This window comes from Lissotriton vulgaris, chromosome 4_1, assembly GCF_964263255.1.
Source record: "Lissotriton vulgaris chromosome 4_1, aLisVul1.2, whole genome shotgun sequence".
Lineage (NCBI taxonomy): Eukaryota > Metazoa > Chordata > Amphibia > Caudata > Salamandridae > Lissotriton > Lissotriton vulgaris.
The window spans coordinates 989,276,540-989,298,991 of NC_141691.1; the positions used below are offsets into that span (position 1 = coordinate 989,276,540).

The 22,452-nt window shown below is 46.9% G+C and overlaps 1 protein-coding gene across 1 annotated transcript in view; it reads right to left on the reverse strand.

Moving 5' to 3' along the window:
- Positions 1 to 14,983, reverse strand: part of OTULINL (OTU deubiquitinase with linear linkage specificity like) — a 327,060-nt gene extending 312,077 nt beyond the window's left edge. The window contains exon 1 of the mRNA XM_086965249.1: positions 14,812 to 14,983. Coding sequence (XP_086821375.1) covers positions 14,812 to 14,821 — 10 coding nt within the window. The 5' untranslated portion in view covers positions 14,822 to 14,983. The remainder of the gene's footprint in view (positions 1 to 14,811) is intronic.
- Positions 14,984 to 22,452: the final 7,469 nt, after the last annotated feature.

Consider the following 22,452-nt stretch of genomic DNA (forward strand, 5'->3'; position numbering starts at 1 on the left):
TTGAAAGAGAAAACCCATAAATGTAAGAGCTTATTTTCTCGGCTTCTTTAAAACTGAAATTTGAATAGAGAGGGATTTCCCCGATAGGATTATGCACAGAACGAACACTTTATATGCACCTAGAAAAACAAAGCCACACTCAATTTTTATATCACGGTTATCAGATTTAGATTTCGGTGAGACCCTGTATTTTTGCATGCTTTCAATTTCCATTCTTTAAAGGTGGGTTCCTATTTTTAAGGGTTTTGAGGCACTGCAATAAGTGCACAGTGCTTAATTTGAGCCAGTGGTTTCCAGTTTCCAGACTTAATTGTCATCACGGCACTTAAGACAGTCTGCCACATGGTGGCGCTGCTCATGTAATTTAGAGATGAGCAAAACAACAACTGTTGATTATGAATGCAAGATACATTAAAATTGCTCATACCTGCCTCCCCAGCCATTCCTTTATTTTTTTTTATTTTGAAGGTTTTATATAGCGCTTGCGAGAGTATCAGAGCGCTTTACAACAGCAGTGGAAATAAACAAGAAAAACAATCATAGCAATGAACAAAACAGGTTATACAGTGGTCAGACAAAGGTGAAGGAACAATTTTGGGTACGTAGTGAACAAAATACATATAGGATGAACAGAAAACCAATTTAAAGAGCGAGAATGTTGTAGTAAATAGCAATTTTACATTAAGTCAAGGGGGACTCATTGGAAATAGTAGGGTGTATGGGATAAAGTGAGGGTGAGGGAGGAGAGTGGGGGATGAATGGGTGAGGGGAGGCGGAGTAGCTTCAGGAAAGTAGTCAGAGAGGAGATCGGGGATTTAATATAATTTCCCTAAAAAATAGTGAGTAAGTGAATTTTAAGATTTCTTTTGAAGCTGGGGTAGGAGGGGTTGCATCGAAGGTCTTTGGGGAGGGCGTTATATATGGTTGGGGCCTTGCCAGAGAAGGAGCGGGATTTCGAGGCGTTGTTTTTGAGAATGGGGGGGTATGAGAAGAAGAGTGTCAGTGCTTCTCAGTGTATGGGCACAGCCAGCTTTTTTGAGTTTCGTTGTGAGGTAGGTTGGAGTCTTCTGTTTAAAGGGCTTTGTGTGTAATACAGGCAATTTTGTAGAAGGATCTGCCTTCAACGAGGAGCCATTTAAGAGTTGAGGGCAGGGGAGATGCGATCAAAACGTTTACAGTTTGTTGTTAGTCTGGCGGCGAGGTTGAGGACGGATTTGATGGGGGCAAGGTGGATTTGGGGAGAACCAGAAAGAAGGGCATTTCTGTAGTCAATTTTGGATAGGACCCGAGATTAATTATTCAATTTCAAGTCTTCCGCAGGAATGAAAGGTTTGATTTTTTTGAGATGCCTGAGTGTGAAGAGTGCAATTTTAGCTGAGTTCTTGACATGGGAATTTAGTGTGAGATTATTTGTGACGGTGATGCCGAGTGGTTTGACAGATTCGGCGAGGGAGAGAGAGCAGTTTAGGGCATTAAGGTCAGAGATCCATGTTTGAATGGGGAGAGGGTTGTTTTTGGGAGAGAAGAGGATGATCTCAGTTTTGTTAGGGTTGAGTTTAAGATGGTTACTATGGAACCAGGCTTGGATCTTGGTAAGTGCAGTGTTAAGGTGCCGGATATCGGCATGGCATTTTATTTTATAGTACAGTTGGGTGTCGTCCGCGTACAGGTGATAGTTAATTTTTGCTTGTTTAAGTATAAGGGTAAGGGGTTCCATAAAGAGGTTGAAAAGGGCAGGAGAGAGGATGGATCCTTGAGGGACACCTAGGGAGACAGAAATTGGGCTAAGGAGGCAGTTTTGAATTTTAATTTGTTGGGTTCTATGTTGGAAGTAGGAGGTGAACCAGTTAAGGACAGTGCCATTGAGGCCGAAGCGATTTTTGAGTGTATTGAGAAAGGTTGGGAGGTAAACTGTGTCAAAAGTGGCAGTGAGGTCAAGAAGGATGAGTAAGTAGATCTCGCCCTTGTCCAGGGCTAAGTGAATATCATCGACAATGTTGAGCAGGGCAGTTTCAGTGCTGCAACCTTTGCGGAAGCCAGATTGAAGGGGGTCTAGAAGGTTGAACGTGTCAAAGTATTTGTCCAGTTGAATTAGGGCGCATTTTTCCAAGGGTTTGGAGAGGATGGGGAGGTTGGAGATAGGGAGGAGATTGTTAGGGTCGTTGGGGTCAGCCTTGGGATTTTTAGGGATGGGGTGATTTGTCCGAGTTGAAGGGAGATGGGAACATTCCCAGTTGATAGGGAGGCGTTGAGGATATTGGTCCAATAGGGGACAATGATGTAAATGAGATCTTGAACGAGTGCGGACGGGAGAGGATCTTTAGAGTGGGAGGAAGGTTTGAGTTTGACTAGGTGCTGAAGACTTCTCGTTCAGAGACAGGGGAAATTATGCCATGAGGCGTTGTTTTAAGCGGTAAGATATCGGGAAGGGGTTATGGAGTGGTATGTGATGGGAGGAGTAGGGAGGGAGTCAAGGGTGTTGTAAAGGGAAGGGGTGGTAGAGGTGTAGTATCCAGAGGAGGTTGAGGGGTGAGCGAGGGTTTAGTATTGAGGATTTTTTCACTGAAAAAGTTGGCAATTTCTTCACATTTGTTAATGGAGGCCACCGGGTTAAGGGGAGCAGGGGAGGTTTGATTTCTAATAATGTTGAACAGTTCTCTAGGTCTGTTTTTAGCACGAGAGAGTTGTAGACAGAAGAAAGATGCTTTTTCCGAAAAGATGTGTTTTTTTGTAGGAAGATCTTGCAGTTCTAAGGAGAGCAAGAAGGGATGGGGAAGGGTGTTGTCTCCATGTTCTTTCAGCCAGTCTTAGAGAGCGTCTTTCATTGTTAAGGTCTAGGGTGAACCATGATTTGGAGGGGGCTTTTTTTGACGTTTTAATTTTCAGAGGGGCAAGTTGGTCTAAAACCTCAGAGACAGTTTTGTTAAAGTGTTCAGTGAGTTCATTTGCATTTGAAGAGGAGTGGGGGGGGGTGAGACTAAGTTGGGATTGTAGTTTATGTTCCAGTGCGCCAGGGGGGATTTTTTAAAGATTTCTGGTCGCAATTGTGAATTTATTGTTTTTTATAAGGGCGGGTGGGGCTAGAAGGGAGATTGTGAACAAAATGAGATGATGGTCAGACCAGTCAATAGGGATGATGTTGGATAAGGTTGTCAGATCGGGGTTGGAGAGTATGACGTCTAGAATGGCTCCTTTGGCGTGAGTAGGGGAGTGGCAAAGTTGCTTGAGGTCGCTAATCTCGAGAAGGTTATTGAGAAGTTTGATTGCCGGATCATTGGGTTCATTCCAATGAAAGTTAAGATTACCTAGGAAGAGATTTTTGAAGTTGGAAAGTGGCGATTCAGTGAGAAGGTCAGAGAGTTCTTTGGCAAATGGAAGGGGTTCACCAGGAGGGTGGTAGATGGCACTTAATATTTTACAAATTAAGTAGAGCGGTCTCTAACAGGAGCTTGTCTAAAGAAGTATCACTAAGAGAATCCTTTAGAAAAGGCGTAGCCTTTGTATTTAAGGGTGTGGCTTAAAATATAAAAAAAAAATCTGTGCTTCATACATCAGGCCATATGACCAATAGTGGGGTGAGTGTCCCAAATATGCGAGTGTCCTGTTGTTGCATCGCATAGTATCACACAATGACATATCTAAAACAAGTCAGACCTATTGTCTCTGATAATACTCGTTAGCAGATTATTAATATATCTTATTATATCTGATTTTGTTGAGCGCGCAGCTACCCGTGGGTTTCCCGGCGCTAGAAGAACAGAAGTAAAAGAGGGCAAACGGGAGTGCAAGACACAGGTTACCAAGAGAACAGCCAGGTTTTCACTCCTTTGCGGAACTTAAGATAACATGTTTCAGACCGCAAAGGGATGGGAAGCGAGTTCCAGAGCGAGGGCGCCAGGTAGGAGAAAGAGCGCTCACCGACTCTAGCACGCTTGAAACGGGGGACAGAGAATCTGCAATGAGTAGAGGATCTAAGGGTGCGGGAGGGACAATATTGATGGACTAAGGTGGATAGATAGTGAGGGAATTTTCCAGCTTTGATACGGTGCATAAAGCATAGTGCTTTAAATTCGGACCTAGATTCTATGCGCAGCCAATGCAGGCTGCGCAGGGAAGAGGAGACTGAGGTTGTTCTAGGCAAATTACAAAGTAGACGGGCAGCCATGTTCTGAACCACTTGGAGCTTACGGGTGACCCACTTGCAGGCACCCGGAAGAAGTACATTACCGTAGTCCAGCCGCGATGTCACTAAGGCCTGGAACACTGACTTCTGGGTGTCTGGGGGAAGCATCCATGTGATCTTCCTCAGCCACCTGATGATGGTAGTACAGGTGGCTGAGACTTTAACCACATGTTGCCTCATGGATAACTGATTATCAAAGAGGACCCCAAGATTACGTGCTGTAGTTGCTGGGGGCGGCAATGGTCCCATTTGCTGAGGCCAATGTTGCGGGCCCCAGAGAGCGGAGTCCGTCCCGAACAGGAGCAGCTCCGTTTTGTCGCCATTCAGCTTCAGTTTGTTAGTAAGCATCCAATTGGCGGTGTCAATAAGCCCAGAACGAAGAGAAGAGGAAGGGGAGTGCTGATTAGAAGAAAGAGAGAAAATGATTTGAGTGTCATCAGCGTAAGAAAAAATAGAAAGTCCAGACTGTTCAGCAAGAAAAGCAAGAGGTCTAACATAAAGGTTGAAGAATAAAGGACTGAGAATAGAACCTTGGGGGACACCATATGGGGAGTTGTGAACAGTGGACACAGAAGAGGGGGAAAAGACCTGAAAAGTGCGATTAGAAAGAAAATTAGAGATCCAAGCAAGAGCCGAGCCACATATACCAACAGACTTCAAGGCAGAAAGAAGGATGGTGTGGGAGACGGTGTCAAAAGCGGCACTCAAATCCAAAAGGATGAGTGCCACTGTCTCCCCTCTATCTACCTGGCGTCTGACTGTCTTCGTGACTCCCAGAAGGGTGGGCTCCGTAGAGAAGCCCGCCCGAAAACCTGACTGGGAAGGGTGAAGGACGTTCGCCGATTCAATGTGGGTGGTTAGGTGACGGTTAACATGCTTCTCCAGCACCTTCGAGAGGCAGGGAGGCAAGGAAATGGGTCGGAAGTTGGCTAGGTTGCAGACATCAGCATTAGCTTTCCTCAGGAGTGGAACCACCATCGCATGTTTCCAGATGTTAGGAAAGCCTCAGTGAGAGAAGCATTCAAGAGAGCAGATTCAAATAAATTAGTAATAACAATGATTTTGAGATAAATTAGAATTTACATTGCTTTACGTCTGCAAAAATGGGACTGTTAAATAAATATTACTAATGTCTATGGAAAGGGTAATGTTCTGTGGATTGTCTCAATCACTCCCATTCTCCCCTTCACAATCCTTAACTTTGCAATCTTTCACTCTGTTAGAGACCCTTTTCCACCACACATCATTCTTAAAACCTACTTTTGCATCTCTCACATGTCGTCATCTCTCGCCTCTCTAGCATTGCCTTATTTGTCTCTCCTCCTGCACCTACTTCCTTTCATCTACTTCACCATCCCCAGAACACACAAGCCAGCCTGTAAGCACATTTTTCTTTTCTTTAACCCTGGCCATATTGCAACACATGTGTACCTCCTACACAAACTTTAACATAAAATGGTAATTAGAGCTGGCACGTGTGACCAACGCTCTGAGCGCTATGCAGAGAGGCCAATGATTGAATGTGCATTTAGTCTGAACACCTTAGGAACTGGCAGGCACCATCACAGTGGGACACCTGTAGGCCTTCAGGCTCAGCTCCAGAGCAAACAATTGAGTCCCATTATCTTCACCCATCCTCAACCTGAACTCCCCCACACACTTACAGGAGACTCAGTTCACTGTAAGAGTCAGATTCTGAACGAAAAGGAACCGACAGAAACCTATTTTTAAAAAAAACTCAGAGAATGCAAGATGACCTAAAATGTGCAATGTAAATGGGGATTGCATCGATATTTTAAGGGCACTTACAGTCATTGTTATGACTAGGGTGACCACCCGTCCGTAATTTACATGGATTGTCTGTAAATTAGCCCTAACATCATTGTCCGTAATTGATGGACGGCATTTGCCCGTCATTTTAGTCTCTCAGATAAAGGACAAAAGTTAATTCCTACAATTGAGATTCCCCAGCTGAAGAAGGTGGGAGGGAGTCTCCTGTGCTGTGATCCCGAGGGAGGGGAAGAAAGCTAAAAAGAAAAAAGCCTTCTTGCCAGGGTGGCTGCTACTCCAAACAAATGCAAATGTGTGCAATTGGTTGATTTGCAAATGTAATGATTGCTTGGGAGGAGTTAATTAATTGAGTCACTTAAAGCTCCATGATGACAAGATATTTTCTTTTGAGAGGTACTGTAAAGGTGTTCCAAGCTGGGCTATGGAAAGCGTACTTCTAATGTGCCGTACAAAAACAAAATCGCACTTGATATAATCTGCATATTGCTGACATCTCCACTTTAGATGCACTTTTTGAGCCTGATGTACGACCCATTTTTGCATGCGAAAGCAGGTTGGCGACCCGTTTGTGCATGCAAAAACTAATAGGGCCATGTACAAACCCTATTTAGCAAGTCACAATTAATTTGCAACTCGCTAAATAGGATCTGCGACACGCAATTAGGAACGGGCATTCCAAGGGGGTCTCTTCATAATAGCGAAATGCTACCCTTTGTAAGAATGTTTTGTGACCGCAATTGCGGTCACAAAACACTCGCAATTTACTGCCCTCTTCAAGAGGGTGGTAATGCACTTGCAGATGGGAAGGAGTCCCCAGGGGGCTCCTTCTCCTTTGAAAATGCAGGGGAAAATACTGTTTAGGGCCAGGCAGTGGTCCCAGGGACCACTACCTGCCCTTAAAAAATTAAACGAAAACTTTTTTTTTAAAGCATCCCATTTTCCTTTAAGGAAAACGGGATGCCTTTAAAAAAAAAAACCTGCTTTATTGAAAAGAAGCCCCAGACATTGAGGTCTGCTCACCCCAGCAGGCCACAATTCCTGGGAGGGCCATCCATTGCTAATGGGGTTGCAAATTATGAGTGCCTCATGAATGTTGATGAGGCATGCAATTTGCGACCCCACTGGGAATCGCAAACAGTGTCTTTGACACAGTTGTACATGGCATTTAGGGACTTGCAAATTGTGTCTTGCAATTGAACTCAATTTGCAAGTCGCTAAATGCCCCGGTCAAAAATCTGGCCTTTGATCTTTAACTTAAATGAATATGTTCATTTAGTGGCAGTCTAGGTCATACTGTGTATAACGCTTATTTAAAATAATGCGATACAAAAGGGGATGTTGGACGGAGCATTTGAGCAAATCAAACACTCACCCCCAGTCAACTGGTCTGGGTTTAATCTATCACCATTCTTTAGCTCACTCAGCCCCCCCAGTTCAGACATGGCCATATGCAAATCAGTCTGACCCTGTGACTCATCGGTACAGTCCAGCCCGAACTGCCAAGCCATGTCTTCCCTGGACCGGAAACAAGCATCCTGGTACCGGTTTCGGATTCATAATCCTCATCAGCCAGGCGATCTTGAATCCAGTGGCCAAGTGAGCAAGGGACTCACGTCTGAGCATACCCTGCCAACGTAGGGCGAACAAAGCGATACAAAAGGGGGATGATGGACGGAGCGTTTGAGCAAATCAAACACTCACCCCCAGTCAACTGATCTGGGTTTAATCCATCACCATTCTTTAGCTCACTCAGCCACCCCAGTTCAGACATGGCCATATGCAAATCAGTCTGACCCTGTGCCTCATGGGAACAGTCCAGCCCGAATTGCCAAGCCATGTCTTCCCTGGACCGGAAACAAGCATCCTGGGACCGGTTTTTGATTCATAATCCTCATCAGCCAGGCTATCTTGAATCCAGTGGCCAAGTGAGCAAGGGACTCACGTCTGAGCATACCCTGCCAACATACGGCGAACAAAGCGATACAAAAGGGAATGATGGACGGAGCGTTTGAGCAAATCAAACACTCACCCCCAGTCAACTGATCTGGGATTAATTCATCACCATTCTTTAGCTCACTCAGCCACCCCAGTTCAGACATGGCCATATGCAAATCAGTCTGACCCTGTGACTCATGGGAACAGTCCAGCCCGAATTGCTAAGCCATGTCTTCCCTGGACCAGAAACAAGCATCCTGGGACCGGTTTTTGATTCATAATCCTCATCAGCCAGGCTATCTTGAATCCAGTGGCCAAGTGAGCATGGGACTCACGTCTGAGCATACCCTGCCAACTTAGGGCGAACAAAGCGATATAAAAGGGGATGATGGACGGAGCGTTTGAGCAAATCAAACACTCACCCCCAGTCAACTGATCTGGGTTTAATCCATCACCATTCTTTAGCTCACTCAGTGTAGGAGAGTAGGGTCTGCTATCCTATTGTCACCCCAATTTTTGCTTTTTGCTTCACTGGTTTTCGACTTAATGTGGCTGTGGGCCTGCTAATCAGACCCACAGCCTGCTGTTCTCTCTCTAAATTCACAGACATGTACTATAGGTACATAACCAATTTGGTACTGGGCACCTTGTCAGCCCCTATACAGTGCACCATAGGTGCCCAGGGCATAGGTGCATCCAAGGCCTACCAGGGGCTGCAGCATATCTTTTGCCACCCCTGGATGGTCCTTAAATTGACACAACTGGCTGATCACTCAGCTGTGGCAAGGTGGTGTAATCACCCCTTGCTTTGATATAGTATACCTATATCTGGACACATATATACCTATAAGTCACTCCTATGGCAGGCCTTAACTAGCCTGGAGGCAGAGTGCTTGGTTTTATGTGAGATGGTGCTCTAGTATGAGCTGAGCCTGTCTGCAGCTGTCGGGACCAACTCCCTTAGCTTTTCCAGGATAATGCCATACTATATACTCTTAAGTGCATTATAATCCATCGTGGTTATGTGCTAACTTTGGTTTGGCTTTATCAAAACATGTCGTGTAAGGTGTCATACGATTTGGAATACTATCCCCTCGCCAGTCCTGGTGACGGGTATAGCATCCCACCCTCCTAGAGGGAGAAGACATGTTACTTTACTAAAACACGGTTAATCCTAACCAGAGCCTCAGCATCACAAAATGGATGCTGCTGCCACCGACACAAGTCTGACCTCCTGCTGCTGACCGAAACTTGGCAGAGGAGGCCTGGACAAAGGGTTTCCTGTCGCAGGGAGGTGCTACACCTCCCCAGACAGGAGATAGTGTATTGGGGCAGGGAGGGCTGAAAGACACTAGACACTGCCTGGGGCGCACAAGGCTTCCCCTTGCATAATCCGGTCAAACCGGTTCTGGGGCACTCCAGCTCCAGTCCCAGCATGACCCTGGACAAAGGGAAAGGGGTGTAACCACCCCCTTCCTGGGTCCCACCCATAGGAGGGACCTAGCAGGTAATCCAGCCCACTAGATCAGTATAAGAGTGGGAGCAGTGCCAACGCACATCAGATTATCCTGACTGAAAATTATGAAACAAAACTCTGGACCCTTCGACATCCTAATCGACGTAGAAGACTGAAGAATCTCCCTTGTGGTCAAGGATTGACCACCCTGTGCAAACAGGCACCATCCAGCGCCTCACTGTTTGCTTTGTTGCAGTTCCTGCCGGAACTCGAGCAACAGAGATCAACAAGACCCAGCTATCCTGCCTTCCAACAACCCGATCCACAGTCCCAGCGAATCTGAGACCCGTGGATGCGACCTGAAGCGGGGGGCCGGCCATCTTGGAAAAACGACGAAGTGCTGACCGTGCAGCTCCCGAGGCTCTTTTGATGCTGTGCATTGGGGTTTGAGAAGCCCTAGCCCTGAGCAGCTTTTGCACCAAAGCTCACCCCTCTACACTTGACGAGTGCTACGTGGGGCCCTTTTGCATTTTTCTGCTCAACCCGTTGGTCCGGTTGCTTGCCTGTTGGCTAGCGGCCCCAGTACCGACGAACCATTGAATTTTCTCTACCAGTCCGGTTGCTCTGGACTGGCCCTCGCTCCCCTGAAATGGAGCACCCACTCTGACCTTCCTGGTCCAAGAAAGAAGCGGTCTTCGAATCCTGCGTGGGTTGCAATTGCCAAGGTTTGTTTGCTTCAATCCGGAAGCCGACACCGCCGACAGCGAGAACCTTTGTGGGACAGCTCGTGATCTACTCCTGGACATCCTCGGTGCCCCAGAGTCCATGTGGCAGCGGAGACAAGCTTCTCGACAACCACCTGTTTGCGCCCGACATTGCCTGGTTCCTTTCTGGTTCCACCCTGGTCACTGCTGAGTGACCCGGACTCTGTCCCCTCTGCTTTCAGGTACCCTTCAGCTTCGATCCACCCTTGGATCGCACCGGACACTTCTCTTCTGGCCGCCTGCAGCATCATCATCTCCAGGCTCCAAAGATCCACACGACGAAGGCAAACACGACTTTGCACCTGTGCACCCGCTTCCTGTGGGGGAGGTAACTCTTGAACGCCGGTGCTACTGTATTGGTATACACCTCTTGTGTCTAGGTCTAAAGTTTTGTCCTTCTAGGTCAGTCGGAAGACTCTTAAAACAGTAACTTGATAACTTTTACGCACCATTGACTCTGCATTGGTGCATGTGTGTGCTTTCAGCGCTGCACCTGAATCCCGCTGGCTATTCCCGACTTCAGCATTGCTAGTCCCGATTGGTCCCAGCGATTCCCCAGGCCCTAGGCCTGACCACTGTTCGATTAGTGATACTTATACCACTATTTTAATATATGGTTTGAGTGGCCCCTGGGCCTCATTCATAATTGTGCAACTTTTATATGTTTAACTGTGCTTTTGTTTAAACGCTTGTGCTTCTAGACTCATAAAGAGTATAGAGGATTATTCTAGTAATAAATACATATATTTTTATAATATATAACTTGTGTGGTGTCCTTTCATTTGATATTACAGGATTGTGATTGGTAAAACAGCTTGCTTCACATGCCCTCTTGAGTTAAGGCTTTAAGGCTGCTTAGTCCATGCTACCCTTAGGATAGCTTGTCTATAAGGTTGACTTACAACCATCACCATAAGGGATTGTTTGGACTGATACAAGGTGCCCCCAGAATTGGAGACATCATATATCAGGCCAACTTCTCACACTCAGCCACCCCAGTTCAGACATGGCCATATGCAAATCAGTCTGACCCTGTGTCTCATGAGAACAGTCCAGCCCGAACTGCCAAGCCATGTCTTCCCTGGACCGGAAACAAGCATCCTGGGACCGGTTTCGGATTCATAATCCTCATTCAAATGAGGCACAGGGTCAGATTGATTTGCATATGGCCATGTCTGAACTGGGGTGGCTGAGTGAGCTAAAGAATGGTGATGGATTAAACCCAAATCAGTTGACTGGGGGTGAGTGTTTGATTGGCTCAAAGGCTCCGTCCATCATCCCCTTTTGTATCGCTTTGTTCCCCCTAAGTTGGCAGGGTATGCTCAGACGTGAGTCCCTTGCTCACTTGGCCACTGGATTCAAGATAGCCTGGCTGAGGAGGATTATGAATCCGAAACCGGGCCCAGGATGCTTGTTTCCGGTCCAGGGAAGACATGGCTCGGCAGTTCGGGCTGGACTGTTCCCATGAGGCACAGGGTCAGACTGATTTGCATATGGCCATGTCTGAACTGGGGTGGCTGAGTGAGCTAAAGAATGGTGATGAATTAAATCCAGATCAGTTGACTGGTGGTGAGTGTTTGATTGGCTCAAATGCTCCGTCCATCATCCCCTTTTGTATTGCTTTGTTTAAAATAATGGCTTAAACATTCACAGTGCTTTCAGGGATCTCCTAGCACTAAAAATACACAAGCCACACTTCCCTGCTGTACCAAACAAGATTCAATATCTGCTGGGTCTGGCGCCTTAGTGGACTAATGCGTCGACAGTGAGGCCTGTGTTTGACCTTATGGTCGCAGGTTCAAATCCTGGTGGGTCCACACAGCCTTTCATACTTCTGAGGTCGATAAAATGAGTACTATTGAGTTGGGTAACCATAAACATCTGTTATTCAGCGCCAAGATGCCCTACTGGGTAAATGTGTGCTTTACAAATACTTATGTTAGTGATAACATTACCAGTAGAGGTTTCAGTCCATAAAATAGTTAATTTCTCATTGATTAGTTTAACTCATTATTTTTCAGTTAATGTGTGTATATTTTGCATGTAGTTACCTGACGGTGAGAGACCAACAAGATAGTTACCTTAATGTTTCACAAACTGTTTGAAGAATTTTTAAAATGTTTAGGAACATATTCAAAATGTTGCTTTCTCTCCAAGAAAGGTTGGGTAAATCTGGATGGGGTGATTCCCTTGACACCGTGCTCAAGAGCATTATTTACTATTGAACAAGGACACAATGTGCCACCTGAATCTAGCATACCTAGGGGCAATTACATAAAGACCATAGCGAATAAATAGTGCTATGTAGAACATTGTACATAAATGCACTAATAAAGTAGTGGGGTATAGCCTCTCCTTGAATGGGTCTGTAATGCTGACCTTTTGTCCTAAATGTTGAACCTTTGTCCTGAATTTTTTACAGTCCTGTCAGGATGTTGGCTCCATGTCAGGTGGTCACCCTAGTTATGACACTGCTCAGTCAGTGGCGTAGCTAGGCCAGTAAAACTTTGGGGTGTGAACTTCAGATCTTTCAACTTTCACGTTGGCACATAATGTTTGAATAGATTAACAACCCGACTGAAAGCACCTCTACCCAGCTACTTATCAGAAAATACATTTGTTAGGGTGGGCGGGGTAACATCTCAACCACCTCCCCAGAAGCTACACCCTTATGCTCATTGTTTTTGACCGCAAAGTTAAGGACATGAATACTGGGCGGAATAGGGACCCCTTTCAAAGTTTTTAATTGCTGCCTAGTCTGACACCCTGCTGATCTGCCTCCCTAAATGAATGGATCAAGGTAAACTGCAATAGCAGATTTATGAATATGCCCCATGTTAAGGTGAGAAAGCAAAAGACACACAGATGAAGGACGGATGGTAGAGCAAATGAATCATTCACCCAGAGTCAAGAGATCTGGGTTAAATCCATCGTTTTTTTGCTCACCATGCCACCCCAGTTTAGACCCAGCCATATGCATATCAGTCTTGACCCTGTGCCTCGTGGGAACAGTCCAGCCCAAACTGCCAAGTCAGGTCCTCCCTATAATGGAACGAAGCATCCTGGGACCGGTTTCAGGGTAACACACCTTAGTAGCGGGACTAGCTTGACTCTAGAGGCACACTGAGACACACGTCTTGGCATACCCGGTGCACTTAGGGCGAGAAAGCAAAAGACACACAGGTGATGGCCGGAATGCAGAGCAAATCAAATACTGTGCAGCATTCTGTCCATCAATTGTTCTTTTTGCATATGTCACCCCGAGTGGGACGAGTATGCCCAGACATGGGTCCTGTGCTCTCCATGCCACTAGAGTCAAGTTAGCCTGGCTGATGAGGGGTGATGCCCCGAAACCGGTCTCAGGGTGCTTGTTTCTGTTCCAGGGAAGACCTGGCCTGGCAGTTCGGGCTGGACTGTTCCCATGGGTAACAGGGTCAAGACTGATTTGCACATTGCTGGGTCTGAACTGGAAAGGCATGAGGAGCAAACAAAGGATGGATTTTGGCTCAGATCTCTGTACTAGGGTGATTGTTTGACATTGTGCAGCATTCTGTCCATCAATCGTTCTTTTTTCATGTTAAGGTGCCAACAATTATTTAACTCTGCATTCAGGTACTTGCCAGAGCTCTCAAGTTTCCTAGTTCTATGTGTGACTAATTCATCCAGACAGGTATTTTGCTAAGCATTTTGGGACCTGTAGTCCTGTATATCCTAGAATAAAAATCAGAACCACAAGATACAGCATGCAAAGGAAAAAACTTTGCCCGGATGACTCTACCCACTCACAGCTCTGCCAAGTTTCCCAGGTCAATGCATGATGTGCTTCTCCAGTCGAATTTTTTTCTTTGAATCGAAGTACTGGTAGTAGTTTATTTCACACTAAAAAGAGCTAAAAGTCCCAGAATTCAAAGGAAAAAAACTGAACTCAAGCAGCATATCGCTCACGGACCCGGTAAAGGTGACAGCTATACACTCACAGACATGGGAAACGGGACTGCTTTGTACTTGTAGTTATCTTATAGGATAACAGTGAAAAGTGAAATTTACAAGACGCAGCATGTTTTGTGCTGCTGGCTGAAAGTCACCTTCGTGACATGGGGACAGCTTCCAACTGGCCTAAAAAGTAAAGGCAAAAATTAAGGACTGTTTGATTTACATCTGACAGGACAACCAGCACACCACAATGTACAAGTAGCCAAGGATGCTGCTGCAGAAAGGCATCGCTCGAATCACTGAGGTGGCAGCTTGGAAACTCTGCCCCCTCCGCCCTCTTGTACGTGTTACCACTTCCGTGAAGCAGCCGTAAAGAGCCGGGGGTGTTCCAAGCACACTTGAAAAGTAAGGTGTGCATTTCCTAGAAGGACACTTCTGTGACGTCGTAGTCTTCATTTTTCCGTCACAGCCGCCCTTCACTAAAAGGCACGAAACAGCCACCCCCTCATGGAAGGAGGATGAAATGTTCCGTACAGCCCGTGCCCTCGGTATGTGGGCGTTGCTCAGGAAACCGCACCCTCTACAACACTGCGGCTAAACCCTCCCGTTTTTTAAAAATGTTTTTCCACGTAGGCTACTCTTGTGAAACGTTTTTAAAGTAGGGACGCTGCATATTTATAAGACTTTGAGCAGTCACAACAAGCCAGCAGTGTGTACCTGTGGCTACTTTGTGCTACTTCAGATCTTACCTCCTGCCATGCTGTAGTGGGGCTAAGAACTGTCAGCCGTAGGCACTGCTCTTGTGGAGCTGAGTCCGCTCTGCTTCCTTCCCCGTCACTGCTTCTGTTGCGGTTCTTGAAGTGCCCTGACAGCAGCACCTGCACAGCACCCGCCCCCTGTCAAAACCCTCAAGCCAATTTCACGGGCTGAGTTCACCAGCCTTGCAGACGCTTTCTTGCACGTCTGTCACCATGATCGACTTCCTTCCGGGCCAATCAAAGCTAAGAACCGCGAGCCTGCTCGATTTTTTTTTATTAAATGTTGTTCATAGCTTTCATCATATACAGTAGCGTCGCCTTGTTTTCGTTTGCTCACCAATAGCAGTTTAGAAGAGGCGGGCCTATTCCAAGGGAGGCTCTTTATCCCCACCCTCCCCTCAGGCAGTGAGTCCTCTCTAAGGAGGAAGCAATTACCCTACCAGGAAACAGAACGTTTGCGGCGCCCTTTCAAATAATTTTGGGAGAGGAAAGCATTAAACCTCCTTTTTTTGTTCCTTTAATTATAGCCTAGACTAAAAACCCTATGCCTCCCTAAACACTTCCAAGGGATATGCACATACAAAGTTATAATATTAAGTTTAATTAAGCAAAAAAGATAAACGCCTGCCACATAATTATTTCATTGTTATACATGCGAAGTACCTAAGAATGAAGAAAGTACAAATGTGTTGGTATGGCTAGAACGTTTCATTAGCCATCACAACGCTCTACTTACCCAATTCAGTGCCTCCTATATTTCATCAACAGCTTCACGGTTGGACTGAGAAGAAAATAGGCCAGGGCACCAACATAAAAGTATTGCCCATTAGCAAATTGGATAGCTAGAATAAGTGGCCTACAGTCTGCAAATCGGTGCAGTTTTGAACTTGCAATAACAAGCTTAATATGTATTTACGGAGGTATGGGGGATTGTATTCATTTGTGCCTGCTTCAGGTAATGTTTGTGGTACCATGAGGGAAATCAACAGTAAACAAGTGCTATTGCCTTTGGCAATGTGCTTTAGCCATGTTGCACACCAGTGTGGCTGCTGTTCAGCACGGCTAAAAGGTAGTGTCACTGAGAGGAGATGGGGAAGTAGAGTATAGTGTCGTCAAGTGAAGATAGGGAAGTAGAGTGGAGTATAGTATAGTAGAGTAGAGCGTTGTAGAGGGGAGCAGAGGTCAGTAGTTCAGTGGTGGAGAGTGTCGTAGAGTGCAGTGGAATGGTGTCAAAAAGTGGAATGGCGTAGAGTGGGATGAAGTGGGATGGATTGGATGGGGTGGACTGGAGTGGGTTGGGGGATTGGTATGGGTGGAGTGTATTGGGTTGGGTGGATTGGATTAGGGTAGATTAACCCTTCCATGCTCATGACAAGGTCAGCTCGTCATGGGTGTTACCTGCACTGTGCATTTGACGAGCTGACCTTGTCATGAACAATGGAAAATGTCAATTTCCAGCGCACAGCGGGAAAACCCCATAGCAGCCAAGGCGTTAAATTGGATTGGAGTGGGGCAGATTGGATTGGAGTGGGACAGATTGGTGTGGGGCATGTTGGATCGGATGGATTGGAGTATTGTCTGGCTTTGAGAGTTTTTACCCATTGCAATGATATTGTTCTGTGTTTTCTACAATTGATACATTATTCCCGGTCAGTCAGTCGTGGGCAGTATGACAAGAGTCTAGTTAAACAAATACTGGCTGCTCGGGGACGTATTGCTGCACCACCTGTAGTGATCACTGGGTTCCAAGCAATTGTTGCCCACCTCTAAAGACCAGCAAACAAATGGACAAACATTAGAGACATTTGAACATCGTGGAGAGGCAACAACAACAGAGTATAATAGGCAAAGAGAAGGTTGCTCACAAAACAAAACAAGACAAGTAGGTCATCTGTGTTTGTCTTTTTAATCGTATTCTTCATTAGTATACACAAACAAGCACAACCAACATGCTTCGCCTTATCACAGGCTTCCTCAGGGCTGCAAACATGAGAAGAATATAGGTGTAAGTTACATAGAAACTTACTACAACAAACAGTATAATCGTACTACTGGAATAACACATATCTTCATAAAGCATACAGTGCTAGGACAAGACAACATGCATGATGGCCATCACACAAGACATAAGAAAGACTAACAAGACAGATTTATTTTTATTTTTAAACCAGTTCACATAAACATGTTATGTTATTAACAGTCAGACACAAGTATGCTGGTTTACAGATTTACGGACATTTAATAACAAAGAATACAAGTAAGAGACAAACAGTAAATGCACATGAATATACAAAAATAACATCATACACAATTACATTAGACAAAGTGTATAGTGCTAGCCACTATGGATATGTACATTAAAAATGAAAGTTAGAGAAACAACAAGCATTGGTAAATTCATTAGGTTTTGCGTATGTGATTAATAATAAGCAGCTTTTTGTTGTAAGTTGTAGCTTGCCCAATAGTTGTACAATATAAGTTACAAAAAGTCTGTTAAAGTGTGATGACTTGTTAATGTACAAAAAAGCAATGTATTGTGCTGTCAGTAGTGGTATACTGCAGGTAAGCAATATCAATATTTTGAAAAATTAAACAAAGGATGGAAATAATCAAATTAATTGATGTAATAGTAATAGCAATATTATGTGTATAGAGAAGTTCTGACAACTTTTGGGTCCGGTACCACTGCACCTGCTGCACCATTTAAATCAAGCCCCTTTCAACTGCAAGGTAACTGCAATTGTGACAGCCTGTTTGGCAGCACAATATAGCAGTATTCGGTGTTTAGAGGAAGTTCTGGCAACGTTTTGGCCCAGTGCCACTGCATCTGCTGCACCATTCAAATCATTACCCTGTTGTCTGCAAAGGTAGGTGAACTCGTTTTGTAGTAAAATATAGCAATTTTGGGTGATTAGTGGGGTGCCAAGAGCTTTTGGTCCTGGTACTACTGCACCTGCTGCCTCATTGAAATTATAAACTTGTTGTCTGCAAGGGAACTGTACTTGTGATTGCCTGTTTACTTTTAAAATTTTAGCAACATTTTGGTTTAGTGGGGTTCCTAAAGCTTTTGGCCCCGTGCCATTGGACCTGCTACACCATTCAAAACATACCCTGTTGTCTGCAAGGTAACTGCACTTGTGGCTGCCTGTTTCGTAGTAAAGCATAGTGTTAGAACTGGGGGTCTCTAGTTGGCAGGGGTAGGTACCACTGTCCAAATAGGGATCCTTGCTTCTAGTCAGGTTAAGGTGAAAACACTCTTTAGATAACCCCTGCTCACCCCCTTGGTAGCTTGGCACAAGCAGTCAGGTTTATCAAAGGCAATGTGCTAAGTGTTTGTACCAACACTTACAGTAACAAAGTGAAAACACCACAAACTGACTCCACAACAGTTTAGAAAAATAAAGGTATTTAATCTAAACTACACAAGACCAAAACAACAAAAATCCAACATACACAGTTCAAGAATATGGTTTCCAATGAGTTCTTAAGGTTGTGTTAAAATAATCCACAGTTGCGTCAGGTTTTAGCCAACAGTACCTTTAGATGCAACAAAATTTACAAGTGAGAGCTGTAGCGTTGAAAAGCAAGCGATGCGTCACTCCTGAGACCCTCGGGAGGCGATGCCACAACCCCGCTGGACGTAGCGGGCGTGTTGCAGTGAATCTGGTCGTATGGGGAAGGATGCAATACTTTGCGTGGATTCTGGTGCACAGGTTTCGGTGGAAGCGGCTCGCAAAAGGTACGATGCAACGATCTTCAGGATGGCGACGATCTCCGGTGCGGTGATGATGCGCGGCTCAGCGGCGATCTTCTCCTCTCGCGGCCCGATGACTCTCGCAGCGACGTGATGCGGTCCGCAAGCAAGCGGTGCGACAATGTCACCCAGTGTCGACAGGCTCTGCGACAATACTTGCAGCGATGGTAATCTTCCCTCACCAGACTGGGGCGTCCCGCAAAGGAAGGATGCGACGACTCTGGCAGCGGCAACAGGCGCTGTGACGATCTCGGCCTTCGTAGCGGCGGGAATTTCCTCGCACTGACGGGGATGCGCTCCGCAAGCGAGCGATGAGATGAACTTTGCAGAAAGTTCTTTAAATCTTACTTTCCAGCTTCCCAACACAGGTACAACTTCCAGAGGCACCACAACTGGCCCAAGGACTCTAGGAAGGACGGAACTCTCTCAGCAGAGTTCAGGGAAGCTGGGGGTGAAGTCCTTTTGTTCCTGGGACTTCTTAACATGGAGCCAGCTCTTCTTCAGGCCCTTGGAGATTCCTTCAAGCAAGGGGATACAGCACAAAGCAAAGTCCTTCCCCTCTCCTTGGCAGCAGAGCAACTGCAGGTCTGTCTAGCAAAGCAACATCAGGACAGTCTTCCTTCTTCAGTCTTCCAGCTTTCTGGTAGAGGTTCCTTCTTGATTCCAGGATGATCTAATTTTCTGTAGTCTAGGGCTTTATACTTATACCCCTAAAAGTCTTTGTTCCCTTTGTGCATGAAGGCTCTGAGCCCGGACCAAGCCAGTTCTGTAGCACTCTGTTTACATGACTTCTTCTTTCCTTTCACAGTGCACAGCAGCAACATCAGACGCCGCACAGGAGGTGGAACCAGCATTGTGGAGGGAAAGCACAGCCCTGGAGCACTTTGTTGACATGATTCCTTCCCTCCTTTCACAGTGAAGGGCAGAGACATCAGACATACCCAGGGGATGGAGCCAGCACTGTGGGGGGCAGGCACAGTCCTATTCAGGTCCCAGGTGCAACTCCTCCCTCCCATTTAGATGCAGATCTCTCTATTCACCACTGGGCGGACTCATTCTGTCTCCTGGAATCCCCCAGCCCTGTCACTCACAAACCAGACAGTCAATTCACAAACAGCCAAAGGCACACAGAAAGGTCAGACTAGAAAGCAGTCACTTTCTAAAAGTGCCGCTTTCAAACACAGGATTTGAAAACCAGCCTTCCTAAAAGATGTGTTATTAAATTCTGAGTTCAGGGATACCAGACTTCAATTTTCTATCTTGCTCCTATGGGAAGACATGCAGGTAAACATTATACACAGCATTCTCCATCATAGCCTATGGGCAAGATAGCCTTTCAATAGTGAAAAAATTAAATGGCTGTAATTCACTACCAGAGCATATTAACCACACTAGTACATGCTCTACCTTTCACATGCACTGCACCCTGCTCAGGGGGTTACCTTGGGCCTTCCATAGGGGTATCCAATGTGTACAGAAAGGGAAGGGTTAGGTTTACTCAGTGTGGACACTGGTCAGGTCATCGTGACAGTTAGCAACTGCAAAGAGGCACTGTGGTGGCAGGCCTGAGACACCATTTTAGGGCTACTCATGTGGGTGGCACAATCAGTGCTGCAGGCCCACTATTCACATTTGAATCACCAGCCCTGAATACTCAGCGCACTTTACTAGGGACCTACTGGTAAAACAAATCTGCCAATCATGGATAACCAATCATAATAACAATTTATACAGAGAGCATATGCACTTGAGCACTGATCAGCAGTGGTAAAGTGCCCAGAGTCCTATTGTCAACAACCACGGGTCAGGAAAAACAAGGGAGGAAGAAGCAACAAGTTTGGGGATAACCCTGCAAAAAGGGCCATTTCCAACACAACCCCCTTCCAGCCTAAAGCCAGGGTAGACCAAACGATACCTCAATGGGATTCCCTGCTTAGGGCGATAGAACACAGAAACTGGCCCAAACAGCAGGGTACTATTCCTGTTCTACGCCTTCCTGAACCCAGTTGGATCACTCTATCCATACTCCCAGGGGCCACAAAGCCAACCCTTGTGGAACCCTTCTCCTCACCTGTGGACACCATCTGTGGAGCACCTGAACTTAACTTGCTCACAAGTGTGTCCCAACAGACACACAGCAAGCCAAAGTGGCCACTGACAGTGGTCAGGGATGAGACCCAGGCCTTATGCATCTCAGGGCTCTCAAAACCCTGTGGCGTCAGAGGGTGGGGGCAGTAGCCCTAGGTGCTTGGCACCCTTTGTCCACTCCCCCTTCTGTCAGGTCAGGTCTAACTTCCTGGCACTGACCCACCAGTCCCAGGCCTGTATCCAGCGGCTGGACAGGAGGCTAGGGAGGGCTTCCCCACACCCGTCCTCCCCTTCCTTGGGGCTCTGTACCCTCCCACCTGGAGCAGTACCCCCTTCTAGAATAGTCAGGGTACCTGTGGCAGGTGTCCTGTACCAGTCACCCACCAGTTCAGGGGTTCTATCCTGCAACTGGGATTCCAGGTCGAGGGGGACACCCCGGACCTGGCCCTTCAACCTAGGGTCTAAATCCTCCAGGTCAGGCAACACCTGAACCTGACTTCCCCACCTAGGGACCAACCCCTGTGGTTGAACACTTGCCTGGCACACCAGGACTCACACAGTACCCACCTGGCCAACACAACGGTGTGGCCTAGTCCACTCCCAGGGTGTGACTCCTGTCCCCCTACCAGGGGCAACCCTGTCCACAAGGACAACCAGCCACAGGGGCCACTGACAGCTGTCAGTGATGAGAGCCAGACCTCCTGCCTGTCAGGCCTCTCTACCCTCTGTGGCGTCAGAGAGTGGGGGCAGTAGCCCCAGGTGCCTGGCACCTTTCCTCCACTCTCCCTCTTGCCAAGTCAGGTAGGGCATCCTGACAATGGCCCGTCAGCCCAGGGTCTGTACCCTTAGGCTGACCAGAGGTCACAGGCAAGGCTCTCCTCCCCCTTCCTCTCCTTCTGGGGTCCTTCCCTCTCCTCCCAGAAGAGTCACCCTCAGAACACAACTTTCTCACCAGTTCAGGACCTCTCTCCAGGAACTGGTCTCCCAACCTAAGGACTAAACCCTCAGGTTGCACCAGGTTCAGAGGCGGGAACTCCCTCCCTCTGCACCCCCTTCCAGAGCACTGCACCCTCCCTACTGGAAGGGTACCCCTAGAAGCCAAACTGGCCTGGACACTGGTTACAGATGTCCTTCCTTCCAGGTCAGGCAGATCCTGAACCTGGCCTTCCAACCCAGGGACCAATACCTGCGGTTGTGCACTTGCCTGGCATGCCAGGACTTCTGGGGACTCACACAGTACCCCCCCTGAGGGTAACACATGACATGTGTCCTGTGACAGTCTGCCTGGTGCAGATCTTCCGACCCCTGTCCACCTGATAGTGCGCGAAGATCCCCAGGACAGAAGTGGTGTCACTGTGGTCACTCCTTGGAGATTCAGCCCTTCTGGCTGATCCCTGCCCCACTGGTTCTCCTACTGGGGACTCCTTCCCCCTCTCACCCCTCAGTCTGGACATCTGCGCCCCCCCAACTGGAGTGGCACTGCCAGACTCCAGAATTGATGGAGGCCTGGTTGCAGGCACTCCCCATTCACCAGACACTAGGAGATCCTTCTCAAATGGCCTACTAGCACCTTCTAGGCCCCCAACCTGGTTTTCCCCTAAGGAACTCTCCAAGCCCTAAGACTGTCTTTCGGGCACCATGAGACACACCGTCCCACACTCACTCCTTCTCCACTGAGACCGGACATGAGCCCCTACACTCCTCCCACCACTCTGGGACCTAATTGGGCTACACTGAACCTTTTCCACCTCACAGGTCTGGAAAATATCTGTGCCACTCCTTTTGGGATC